General features: G+C 46.4%; 1 protein-coding gene across 1 annotated transcript in view; it reads right to left on the reverse strand.

The window, feature by feature from the left end:
- The window catches only part of LOC119165049 (prolyl 4-hydroxylase subunit alpha-2), a 379,434-nt gene that overhangs the window by 235,144 nt on the left and 131,594 nt on the right, over positions 1-12,696 (reverse strand). The window contains exon 2 of the mRNA XM_075873660.1: positions 181-344. Within this exon, the coding sequence (XP_075729775.1) occupies positions 181-185 (5 nt within the window). The 5' untranslated portion in view covers positions 186-344. The remainder of the gene's footprint in view (positions 1-180; positions 345-12,696) is intronic.

Genomic DNA, 12,696 nt, shown 5'->3' on the forward strand with positions numbered 1-12,696 from the left:
GGCAAGCAATTTTTAACACTCCCATGTTTACACCCTCCGCATTACCTTGGCTTCAAAGCGCTTCGACTTGGCTTGAAACGATCAAAGCTCACTCTAATGCTTCACACAGCCCTTCTCTAAACTACGGTAACCTGTGCTAGAGTAGTCTGGTGAACTGAGGGGAAAACATCAGGCACTCACCGCATCGATGTCGCTGACGCCGGCCGATCCCGCAGCTGCCAATCAGTGTTACGAAGCGCCCCTCCGATGACGTTACGAAGGGCGCCACGAATCCCACCGCTGCCACCACTGTTACGCAAGACGGCGACGCCAACCCGGTCCCGAAGGCGCCACTGCTTCGAACTCTGCCGGGAAAGTCACCAGCCGTTTAGTAGCGTAGGTTTCTCAGCTCGCGACTGCTTCTGCGCAGAGCTGATAGACGAGCGGACGAGACGACGGTGAGTTAAACAAGGTTTATGTACAGCATATATACAAATGCTTTACAAATTCGGCACTGGGGCCGACAGTTTAGAGACGCGAAGAGCCGAGCTGTCTTCTCTGACACATAAGTCAACTGCTCGCGACGCGCGGCAGGGCTTTTTTTATATGCACCGGGAGGATTCTTTGAGTAACCAAATGTCCAACCAGAAGCGCCGTTGTCGTGAGGTCAGAATCCTCCAATGGGGTCGCCGCTGGGCCGCGTCATTCTTATCGAATCTGGAGCCGCTGCGCTGCATGTGGCTGCACCCAAGGACGAGTGACGTCGCCGCGCATTGCGTCAGACTCGCCAGACAGGAAGGCGCCGGTTGTTTACTCGACGGGCACGCTGGATGAGGTGACTCACTGTGCGCGCGCGGCAGAGAGGCACCGCCGCGTGATGACGCCGTTGAGTTGTTCGCGTCAGGCGGGCTCGCGGGCTGGCCTTGACACAGATTGCCCTTTTCAGAGGCATGGACGTTCGCTGTGGACTCGCAGGCATAACAACGGCCGCTCGGTATTCCCCGGTCGTGGCACGAGCAGCGTTCACAAAGGTGTACACCGCAGCAGACGATGTGCCCGGCGTTCGAAACTTCTTTTCCATCAATATACGCCACACACGCATTTCTCAACGCGCAGTGTGAAATATAGATTCAATGTCCTTCTCAGCAAAGTCTTGACAACGTGGTGGCTGCAGCCGAAAATACTACTCAGGTCGAAGTGACAGGCACGCCAGTGGCGGCTGCCGGCCATGACAGCCATGTTGGGTTTGCAGCAGCACCCTCTCTATAGGCGGTGAAAGTTGCGAATAGTGGACACCTTGCACGTAGTGCGCCGTGATGGCAGAGAGAGAGTTTGTGGTATGGAACACGCTTGTTGTTTATCGTCATCCCCGTCACCGCCAGCGGTGGCTACGGCGTGACAAAGGACAGGCTTCGTTCACAGGATGCTTCACATTCAAAAAGGGAACAGCTATGCTAACAAACAGTTATGCACCACCAAAATCTGCTCGGCCTATCAGAACACTATCATCGTCGTAAACTTGTATATGCCATAGCAATTGGGTAAATCACATTACGCACAACTTGCACTCAAAAGGAACTGGGCAACAGTTAGTCCGACAATTGGCGTCAGCGTTGCCACAGTATCACTGGTGTCCCGTGATACTTTGTGGTTATAGAAGTGGTGGCCCTACCACCTCATATCTCGGCAAAGAAAATTTATTAAAGAACATGAAACTATCTATCCGAAAGAATTGCGAAACATGGAAATTCGGTAACTTCACGAGGGGTACGACACCAGCTCCGCTGGTTTCACTAGTGTCCGCGAAGGAAATAGGTTTTGTTTTTGGTCCTTTTTTACAGTACGCCGCTTTCACTTCGTTTTCTTCAGTGAACGCTCTCACGGCGTTATAGAGGTGGCCGTTGGGTTGAACAAAATTAATTTTTCACCTCTACAGAAAATGCTTGACCTGAGCACTGTTTAAATTATTTATTTATTTATTTATTTATTTATTTATTTATTTATTTATTTATTTATTTATTGATAAATACTACGGTATAAAACTGCGACTTATAAGAGGGGTACAAAAACATAAAAACACGTACATTTGGACAAAGCGAAAACAAAGTAGTGGCAAAGCCAGAACAGGCAACAGAACCCTTCAAGTTCAATGCTCTTCATACGATACCACATACTTTTGAATTAGCCTCGTTAGACAGATTATTCCTATTGCCTATTCATCAAAGAACGCGGAAAAGGCTTCTTGTCCACGCGGGAGTTGCTGCGAGGTAACGCAGCACAGTTTGTAGATATTTATTCACAGTTTTGGAAGGCCTCGTCACACCTGTTGGATGCATTCTCCCAGGGCACGAAAAGGGCTTTTACCGTAGAACGCACAACTCTGCCCACTATAAACCTAATTAAGAGCAAGCAGTATCGCTGGATACTACTTATATCGGCTGTGCAAAAGTTGTGCACACATGCGGTAGATGAGGCTTTCGCGAAACAAGTGGTTAGACTGTTGTCCGTGGGATTGCTTAGAGACATCATGATGACGGTGCCTGAAGTCCTACTTCGGAAGCTGAAGGGATGGCTTTACAAGAAAATGGCAAATCTAGAAGTGGAGGGAAGAACCTGAATTTGTATAGCATCGTACACAAGGTTTTTTTCATATCCTGAAAAGGGTTTACCAACGCCATAGGGTTTCGCTTAATTTTTTTTTTCGGTGCCATGCAAAACTAGCACAGCCTTGCCCTCGCACAACAAAGGCGGGAAGAAAGACGAGAGGGCGCACAAAGAGGCATTCATCACCTTCCAGCGGTGCGTGATAGAAGTAAGAATATGACACACCACTTACTTGTACGAAGTAGTATACATGGACAAACAGGCCACTACCGCGCACAGGGCAAGCAGCGCGTTATGCCATACAGGTAAAGAAAGAACTTAATGTGTTAGCGACACGTCCTTCTTCCATTTGGAGAGCGAAATAAAGTTCTCACGATGTAACATCTCCGTAGCACGATAAGTGGTCTTGTATAGATATGCACTAATTTGTCAGTGCGCCACCGTGCTGTATATTATATTTTTCACTGTAAAATTGCTGTAAAGCATTTGTGGGTAGCGCTTGGCCTGTTCTCTTCAGCGTTAGGCTTTCCAGCGCTAAAAATAAAAGGTCTTTGAATGGAAAAGTTAGCTTTGTAAAGCACTCGAAAAATGTTTGATGTCACGAAAATGAGTAAGCGATACCGTATGGAGCATTTATGCAAATTCTCTGTGGGAGAGGTCACGATCGTTGTAGGTGGAGCTGACACGTTTTCTTATGTTGTAAGCACGCCCAGAGAAATTAGAGAAAATAGCCGAGGTGTACCATACCTGTTGCACACTAGAATAGTAGGGCTATATAACGTCCAAAAAGCACCATATGATTTTGAGAGACTCCGTAGTTGAGGGTTCCGGAAGCAAAGGGGCCTCAAACATTATGGCCTTATGGAAAATGTGGCTGCCATGGCCAGTATTCAATCCCGCAACCAGCGAGTGAGCAATAGAGCACCATAGTCCCCAAACAAACCATGGCGGGTCTGTTGGAAGACTGCTAGCAAGACAGCCACCGACCGTGGAGACAACACTTGACGGTTGTGTTGTCCTCGGATGAATTCATGGTCATCCACGTCGGGCAAGCCTGCGTGCACGAATGCACTAGAAACCCAGTTTCGTGCAAGCACGGGGCAAGAAACAAACAAGCAAAAGCAGGAAGAAACGAACATATATATATAACATTTCCCCCTGAAAAGTGTGCAAAGGCCAACACGATTGTACCATTTTTCCAGCTGTCACGCAAACGCGGTCGTCGGCAGACAGTGTCATGTTGTGCGTGAAGTGCCACGCAGGTAGCCGGAGCGCACTGAGACCATCCTGCGAGAGTTGCGGTCGTGAATGTGGTAGCTGGCACTGTCAGTGGTACGCAATTGATAAGGGCGTTTTCCTCGCCTTCGTATTCGCCGCACGAGATGACGCCAAAGAGAAAATGGCGCACAAGACACACAGATCGCGGACTGACAGCTGAAATTTTATTGAAACCACAAGTTTCCTTTTTTTTATACCGCACATTCACAGAAAGCAAAACCGAAAACCTAAAATTATTAGAAACATGCATGGCGCGATCATTATTGCCTGCAGAAAAGAGACATCCGTCAGTTTTCCCATTCAAGGCATTTGATTCCTTCAGGGACAGTGCTATAGAGGAATTGAGGCTGTACACATGTCCTGAAATCTTGAAATCACACTCTCCTAATCAGGTCCTGGGTAAATGCAGGCAACAATCCAGGAAACCAGACGAAAACACTACGTGGTCGTGGCTATATGAGACACTATAAGAAGGACCTGATTAAGAGCGCATGTGCCGGCTTTATTTATACCTTGCTAAGCTACGATGATGTTTCCGACGACATTGCTATCTGCGTACATTGGCTCACAGGGTTCACTATCATTTCGTTTTGCCAGATAATATCTGCAATGTTCGGCCGCACGGCCACAGGTGGCTATGCGTGCGACATTGTCGAAGTTCTTTTTTTTTTTATTTTGGCTCAACCATCGTTCATATAGTCTTCAGCTTTCCACACGACCGCAGCCAGGAATAAATCACACCGTCATTTGCCACTGTTCCGGTAATCCCAACGTTTCTTAGCGTCTATTACTCTCAGAAAATGCATCATCAGAGGGAAATATGTCGGCGAGCTTCCTGCATGTCTATTGAGAAAATCACTTAACTTCACCACGAATGCAAACAGTCACCTAACAACGTATGATGGAAAGGAATGTGTGCGATGAATATGTGGAGTCTTAAGCTGTTTTTTTTGATTTCTTACTATATTTTATCGACACCCATTAATGAGGCATTGAATGTCAATAGGCCTTTGCCGAAAAGGAGGCATAAAAATATCGACTGATAGAAAGCTGGGTTATGTAAACTCCGAATTATTTATCTTGAATTTGAGTTTACCATGTGCGTAGCTTACGTATATTCGCATATTTGGCAACGACTGAACGACACGCGCTGCATTTTTTTAAATCCTCAACACATTCAGAATGCTTGCATTTTAAGCGCAACAGGTCATCATACATGCAGTGTTCAAACATATATGTGTGTAAGAGTGTGAGTACGGACGGGAACCCTTCCTAGTCGTTGTTTACCGGTTAGGTTGAAGGGTTCGTCGCATGCTGTCTTTTTCTTCTTATATAAGGGCGTACGAAATATTACTAAAGTCGGACACAACTGAGGAAGACCAGAGACATGTCGTCCAAACGACCGAAGCGCGGCCACCGATCGGGTCTGTTACACCAAAGAAAACGTTCCGCTCATTCACTTGGCGATGCTCTCTGAAGGCGGGGTCACAGGCTGTGCGGCTCTCGACGATAGTCGAGAGTGCGCGCCTAGTGGTGTAGGCTTGTGTGCATCCGTTCCACCATAGAGTTTCCTAAAGTTAACTAGAGGGGACTCTGGCGCTGCGACCGTTCAGCGACCACGCGAATGATGTGTGGTACATGAATTTGCCTATTCTTCGTGTTTGCGAATTTGAACGCACTTGTAGTTTTGTTTATTGCTGTGTTTTGGTTTTGTTTCGAATAAACTAAGAGATCGTCGTGAACTTCGTGACCCGATTTGAACCGATGAGCCTAGAGGGTTATGGTGGTCAAGTGTAGCTGTTGAACATTTGCCGATTGCTGTCTCGTGGCAAAGCGGCGCCAGGTCACGCGATGCCAAACGGAGCCAAAAGTATGAAGACTCGACAAGTGCGTGCACTACCCTTCATTCCCATGCTGGCTGAAGCGCCGTTTGTTGCAGCTCCCATCCATGGACACCAGCGCCAGGTTATGCTCTGGTTGTATCTATAAGAAACTGTACGCGTCCCCGCCGAAAATTTTCAGCGGTCATTTACTGCTAATTCGAAACATTTCTGCACCTCAAGTGGTTGTGCAGTGTCTTCGGAATAGACCAATTTTTCACCAAGAGCCCATGTTATGTAAGGCCGACGTCACAACGTAACGGCACAAGACCCGATATGATTGTGACGTGACAGTGACTACTTGTTGGCGTTATATAAATTTTGAGACTTGTGACGTTATCAACGCGTCATAACATAACCATTGTTCGAACTGCTAGCGTTGAACGCCAGCGTTCATTAACTGTGTTTGATCAAGCATATATGGCTTTCGACCTAATAATGAACACGAAGAGTTAAGTATGCAGGAGCATGCGACGGAATTGAAAATGGTAGGCCTTAATATTAAGAGTTGGAAGACAGCGGAGTGAATCAGAATAGAAAAAAGAGGTAGTCGATATACAACTGACATAAGGAGAACAAATTACTTGGACATACCAGTACAGATATCACTTTCAAGTAAAGTTTCCATCTAAAGATGGTTGAAGGTAGCCAAAGCTGGCATAGCGCTAGATGGGGGAATGAAATCGCGAAATCTGCTGGCATGAATTGGAATCAGCTCGTGAAGGACAGACTGAATTGAAAATCATTTGGGAAAAACCTTCTTCCATTGGTGACGATGATGCTGATGACATGGAGTATTAGTGGCTTTAAGTGTAAGTGTTTGGTCGTGCTTTCCCCCGCAATCGAGCACCGTACACAGATAAACCACACACTCACTTTGCAACCAGAGCCGCTACACTTCAAAACAATGAACGGGGCTGACCGCGAACCGCTAAGCGATGGCATGCCGGAAGTGACCGCCACCGCACACGGAGATCGTCCTGGCCGGCCAGAGATCGGAGTAACCCCCTGGCTTGACAGGAGCTGCGGAATGCACACACGGCGAGACCCTGATCGCTGCGTAGCCCAGACGTCACGACATCGTGGTCGTCTTGCCGCCGCTGTTCACCAAGCCTTGCCTCTGGGAACCAACGTCCGCGCGTGCGTGTGCAATGGCTTCGTCATCTCCCTCCGTGATGTGTTACGCGTGGAGATCGCCCCATACACGACCTGATGGAAGCGCACTGCAGCGTCTTGTCAGACGGGTGTGCCCCTCATGTCTCAGTGTGAGGAGGGGTGTTCGCGAGGGATCGGGTTTGGCCTTGTCTTGTGTGCGGGTGGTCGGTTACCAATGGACTTCGTGCTTGTGGTTTAGGAGGTGACGCAGTACACCTGCATGTCGTGTTTCAGTATTTTTTTAGTTTTTTTACTGCGTACCAATTTCATCAGGTTCGCAGAACATACGCTCTTGCCCTGCCGGAGCCGCAATTGCCGTAGTTCTCCAGGTTTCAGGAGGCCAAAGATGACAGTAAGCTGGTCACGAAGACCTAGAACAATGTCGGAGCTCAAGGCATCGTCACTCGAAGTTTGAAGTGACCATGCTTGTCCGAAACTGAGTTTGGGAAATATGGATGATCATTAAGATAAAAAGCCTCGGATGACTCATGAAACACGAAAAGTACGACCCTCGGCGTCGGCGGCAACAACAGTGATGCGAAAAAATTCATCATGTGATGAAGCTCTCCCTATAACGTCATCACGTTGTCACAGGTGACCAAAACTCGTATCGTAATCATGACGCCATTAGGACTTCACAGTATGGCGTCAGCACATGACGTCGCAATCTGGTCACAATCAGGCCGCTACCGGAGGCATGGTAGAGACATTTGAGGCGCATAACTCTTCCAATGCTTCCGATCACGGAGGCAGTCAGAACAACTTCGGCCTTCAGAAACTTAAGGGGGCGGGGGAGGTCTCTACAATAAAGTGATAAGAAAAAAAAAAACACGCGCTAGCTTTCATCTTCGAGAAAGTCTTAAGCAACTGTAGAAGCGGCCGTGAAACGTTTCCCTCATACTGTTCCACTCTCGGGAAGTTTTCTGCGAAATCGCGGTGTAACTGGGTACGAAACAACCACGTGTTAAAGGCCGATAATCTCGATCAGGATTTTCTCAGTATCCATACCCCACGAAACATGTTCTATCCCAACTCCCTAGCCTCTTAAGTTCTGAGCTTAACCCCACTGTCGAAATAAAACACGCGGACGCTTGAGCTTCGCCTTCAAGAGCAGAGCATAATAGCGTTATCAGGCTCGATTCATGTCATCATACCCGCCATTTTAAGTGGACATGTCAACCATGCCGTGAACAAAGAATGCTTTTGCGCGCAACAAGGTGCTAAGTGAGCTGAACTGGCTCGTATCCCTTGTGGTAGAAGGTGGACATTGGGGCTTGCCCTAGGCACTTCCCTTCCCCCTTTAATGGAGGGGTTGTTTTACCTTGAATAAGCAACGAAAATAGGTGATCTTCGCAAATAATCAAGACCTTCGGCAAGCACCGATTCCCCTTCCTTCCTTCCCCCCCCTTAAAGAAAGGGCCATGGGTGTGAAATGGAAGGGGCCGGGGTCACATCTTTAACACACTCATTGTTCGTGAATTTCGGTGAGCTATAGTGTCACCTATATACGAAAAATTCACCGCGAAATTCTTGCCGTCAAGCACGGTGTTAAAGGCGCGAAACTTAATAATTAGATGTTGTTCTTGATTTTCTCACCTGTTAATAAGCCTATGATGATGAGATTAAGGACATTAGTGTTTTTCAGTGCACAATTTCCGAATCTGAGGGATTTATCGCGTCACTTTGTTGTCCCTCTAATGCTGGAGTGATGGCAGCTACACGAATCTAAAGTATACGATACGGCGAAATCTCAAACGCACTACTGCAATCCGTATATAAGTGGGTCATCCGCTCCCAGTGCCCGTCTCACTTCTACCGCGTCCCGAGGCTGCATTACCCAACCTAACGCACATCACCATTCGCGCTGCAGCGACTGAATGTTTGTAGGTTACAAGGCTGCAAGGGCAGCGCTTCACTTTGCGGCCATTCATTCCTCGAGGCCGAAGTACGTCCGAGATTCGCAAAAGTGCATGTTAACGCGAATGATAGACTCCAGAGAAGATCACGTGTATACTGACAGGAACCGTCGCACCATTTATCAATAGGCTGCCTTACCTCACTCCGTAAGTACCGCATCTAAATCACATGATTGCATCTAAATCGTATTGGCGTCTGCTTGCGTGAGCTTGAGCAAGAGTATCTGTCTAGATGGAACCTACAGGAAGGGGTAATAGTGAAATGTCATAGACGTATGCTATGAGGTATTGCTTGGGAAGTTGTTATCTTGTGTCATTTGTTAACCTGTAAAAAAAGGAAGCCGGCAACTGTGGACATATCATACCTTCCATCCTGCCAATTTCACCTACGAAAACCCAAGCACGGTATATTGTCTCTTTGTAGGCCTACGTGCCTGTGACATGTTACAAACTTGACAATTCGGTGCGTGTTTGAAGGAGAACAGCGCAAAACCAATGAAATACCGAGAATATATTGACAACGTCAACGTTTCCTTTGCTTTCTCAGACTTTTGTATTTTTTTTTCATCCACTCTTGGCATGACTATAGAGTTTTTGAATAAATATATTCATAACTTGCATTTTTTCGTGGGCTTTGACGGCAACATATTGCTATTTTGGTCTTCCCTGAATGTATACTGCGCACGCATATTTTTTCGCGTTATTTATTTTAATTTTTAATTTTTCGACTTCGTGCAGTGAACAGCGCCGTATAAGTTGAAATTAGTGCCAGAGGTGTGCCCGACAGTGTCGCTGCGTTACTATAGCAAGTTACAGCCTTGGATTAAAGGTAAGCTTTTCCCACAGCGGTAACCGCTCCACCCAGGCAGAATTTTCGTAAATGTCCCACCGATTGCAATCGCTTATCTACGTGACATCAGGACCTCTCAGGTATTTGAGACATATGACTCGAGCATACAGACACGCGTTCATTTCGCACCGCCGTGGTGGTCCAGTGGCTAAGGTACTCGGCTGCCAATCCGCAGGTCGCGGGACCGAATCCCGGCTGCGGCGGCTGCATTTCCGATGGAGGCGGAAATGTTGTAGGCCCGTGTGCTCAGATTTGGGTGCACGTTAAAAAACCCCAGGTAGTTGAAATTTCCGGAGCCCTCTAGTACGGCATCTCTCATAATCATATAGTGGTTTTGGGACGTTAAACCCCACATATTAATCAATATGAACATGTTTAATTCGACGGGTTTTGGTGGAAGAGTTCTATTTCGTGGCTAATTTCATCGAAAATTCCGACTTCACTGCTCAGCCAAACGTAACATTTTACCAAGAAACAACGGACTATTAATCAAGAATGTGTATTTAGTATTTGCATTATCAACAAAAAAGTGCTTATGGTTCGAACGGAAATCGCCAATCATTGCTCTGTTGCACTGGTGAATTACAGGTGCGCTGCACTACTGGGGGCGGAGCACGTATTTATTATTTGTTCGATTGTAGCCGATTAATAGGTCAAAGACACCATATTTCAATTGTCTCGTTACCATTCGCCAAACGTTACTGAACGTGGCGAGGTATTTAAATTGGCCAGGAAGCAGCTTCAGCACCTATTCTAAGTGTTTATCACAAGAATGTAGGAATCAAATGAACGCATATAGGGCTGATAAACTGAACTACTAAGCGTACGCACTTGACGTTTACTACCACATCGCTTGGTCATTCACCCCGATTCAACTCAACTAATGAGATGAATGGTTCAGTTGAAGCGTATTGACATTTCACTTACGAACGCTCGATATTATGCAGACACCCTCCCTCAGCACGTTCTATTTGCAGACACTCGTTTGACGCTGCTTACCTCACTGCACTCGTGGAACAGCGCTCTTATACTTCCGCTGCCTGATTAAAAGGGTGCGCACACTAAGTGGCCTAGAAGTGAGGCTGTACTGATGAGCAAGCGATAAGCATCCACTCTTAGTGTGGCGTTGCACTGGCCCACTTGATAAATTGTTCAATCGAGCTGGAAACAAAACATTTCATAGACTGTTCTTTTCGTTCTTTTCTCTCTTTCTTGAAGTTAGATGTCGAAACAAGCATTGGTAGGCTGCGTTAGAGATTCGTATTCCATGATCGTGACACCTATTTGTATTAACCAAAACAAAAAAAAGTAATCATCAAAAGCGTATGTATACACTTACAACTTCCAGCGTAATAATAATATCTTGATCAAAATAGTTAACACGCAATCTAAGGCGAAATTAGTTGGGGACAGGAAAGAACGCCCTTTGAAACTATAGGTTAACTCTTGAGGCAGGCAAATTGAATTTTCAAAGAAAAAAAATGGCCAGGTGGGATGGTACGTTCGCGCAGAATAGTCAAACAAAAAGTAACCATTGTTAATCGAACCATACAGTAAGAACATTCGGGTTCAGCTCTGAGCAGTCTTTTACGTATCACTGACACAAATATCACGTGCTACAAATCAGTTTTGTCGAGTGCGAACCAACTAGTCTAATCACATGCTTTGACAAACAGTACATCTGCGGACATGGCCGAAAGCATGCACTCACGCAGCTTTCAGTATATTGCTCAGATGACACATATTCCTGCATCCTAATAACTTAGATAGCAGCAGGATGCAAATATAGCACACCATCGTAACAGGCGTTGCTTGCGCACGCATAATTCTTCAATTACTGTATTTTATTTCACCGGGCATCACTGGAAACGTTGTTCCGAAATAAACGTTTATTTTTCTCTCTCTGCTTCGTGTAGATTGATGTTCTGAAGAGACAAAGCTACGAGGAAACCGACAACTAGCGTGGGTGAAGTCGACACTTTTGCGGGTGCCTTCAAAGGCGAAGAGCCCTTTTAAGAAGCGAGAATGTGGGAACCCCTGAGAGCAGCTGCCAGTCAGCGATAACCCTTTATTGTGGTTATGGTCAGGCTAACAATGGAGCACCGCGCCTGTGCGTAGCGTAGCCGTGCTTCAGGGTACGCTTGAACCGGCCGGGGCGTCGGGGAAAATGGACGCCGCCTGGTCCTCGACTGAGTTACCCGCGGCCTATAACCGTTTGCGGCCAGCTGGAAGAATGAAGCTGCTCACACAAGGCAGCCGCAAATAGATGCTGCTGAAGGAACAAGAAGGTGCGTTCGCGTACGTACTATACCAAGGAACTTGTGCGTAAATAATAGCTCTCCAAGAGTTGCTGCACACTCTGAAGATAGGACAAGAGTCGTTTCACTCCTTTAGGGGCGTCCTTACTTGCCTCTTATGAAACTCTCATTGAAGAAATGGTTGAACACTCTTCCTGGAGAGACGTACGTCATACGCGCTTCAAAGAAATGGCGATGATACCGCAAGAGTTGTTAATACGTGGCAAAATGATTCAAAGTATTTCTTCGAGAAGACCTGATGAAGGAAGTATTGAGAAGATAGAGAAATTCTTGGGGTATGCATATATTGACGTTTTGTGCCGAAATGCCTGGAAGTTACTATAAACACCCTTTATTTTTCAATCAGCACCTATTAATAAAAACTATGCCCCCCCCCCCCCAAGCTTCACTTTCTGGTACAGCTTGATACCATTACTCTCGCTACCGGGCCACAAGAACTTCATGGCTTAGGCTTAGTCCTCCATTTCCACCAAATCTAGGAAAACAGTCGTCCAGCAGAACCACATCCAAGGAAACAGTCATACAACTCAACCAAATTTCAGAAAACATTCAACCAGCTCAACCATTAAATCCAAGAAAACAATCATCCAGTTTAACCAATTCCAAGAAAACAGTCATCCAGCTCAACCAAATCCAAGAAAACAATTAGGCAGTTCAACCAAATCCAAAAAAGAAAGAAACAGTCATCCAGCTCAACCAAATCTAACAAAACAACC

This window comes from Rhipicephalus microplus, chromosome 9 (assembly GCF_043290135.1).
Source record: "Rhipicephalus microplus isolate Deutch F79 chromosome 9, USDA_Rmic, whole genome shotgun sequence".
NCBI lineage: Eukaryota > Metazoa > Arthropoda > Arachnida > Ixodida > Ixodidae > Rhipicephalus > Rhipicephalus microplus.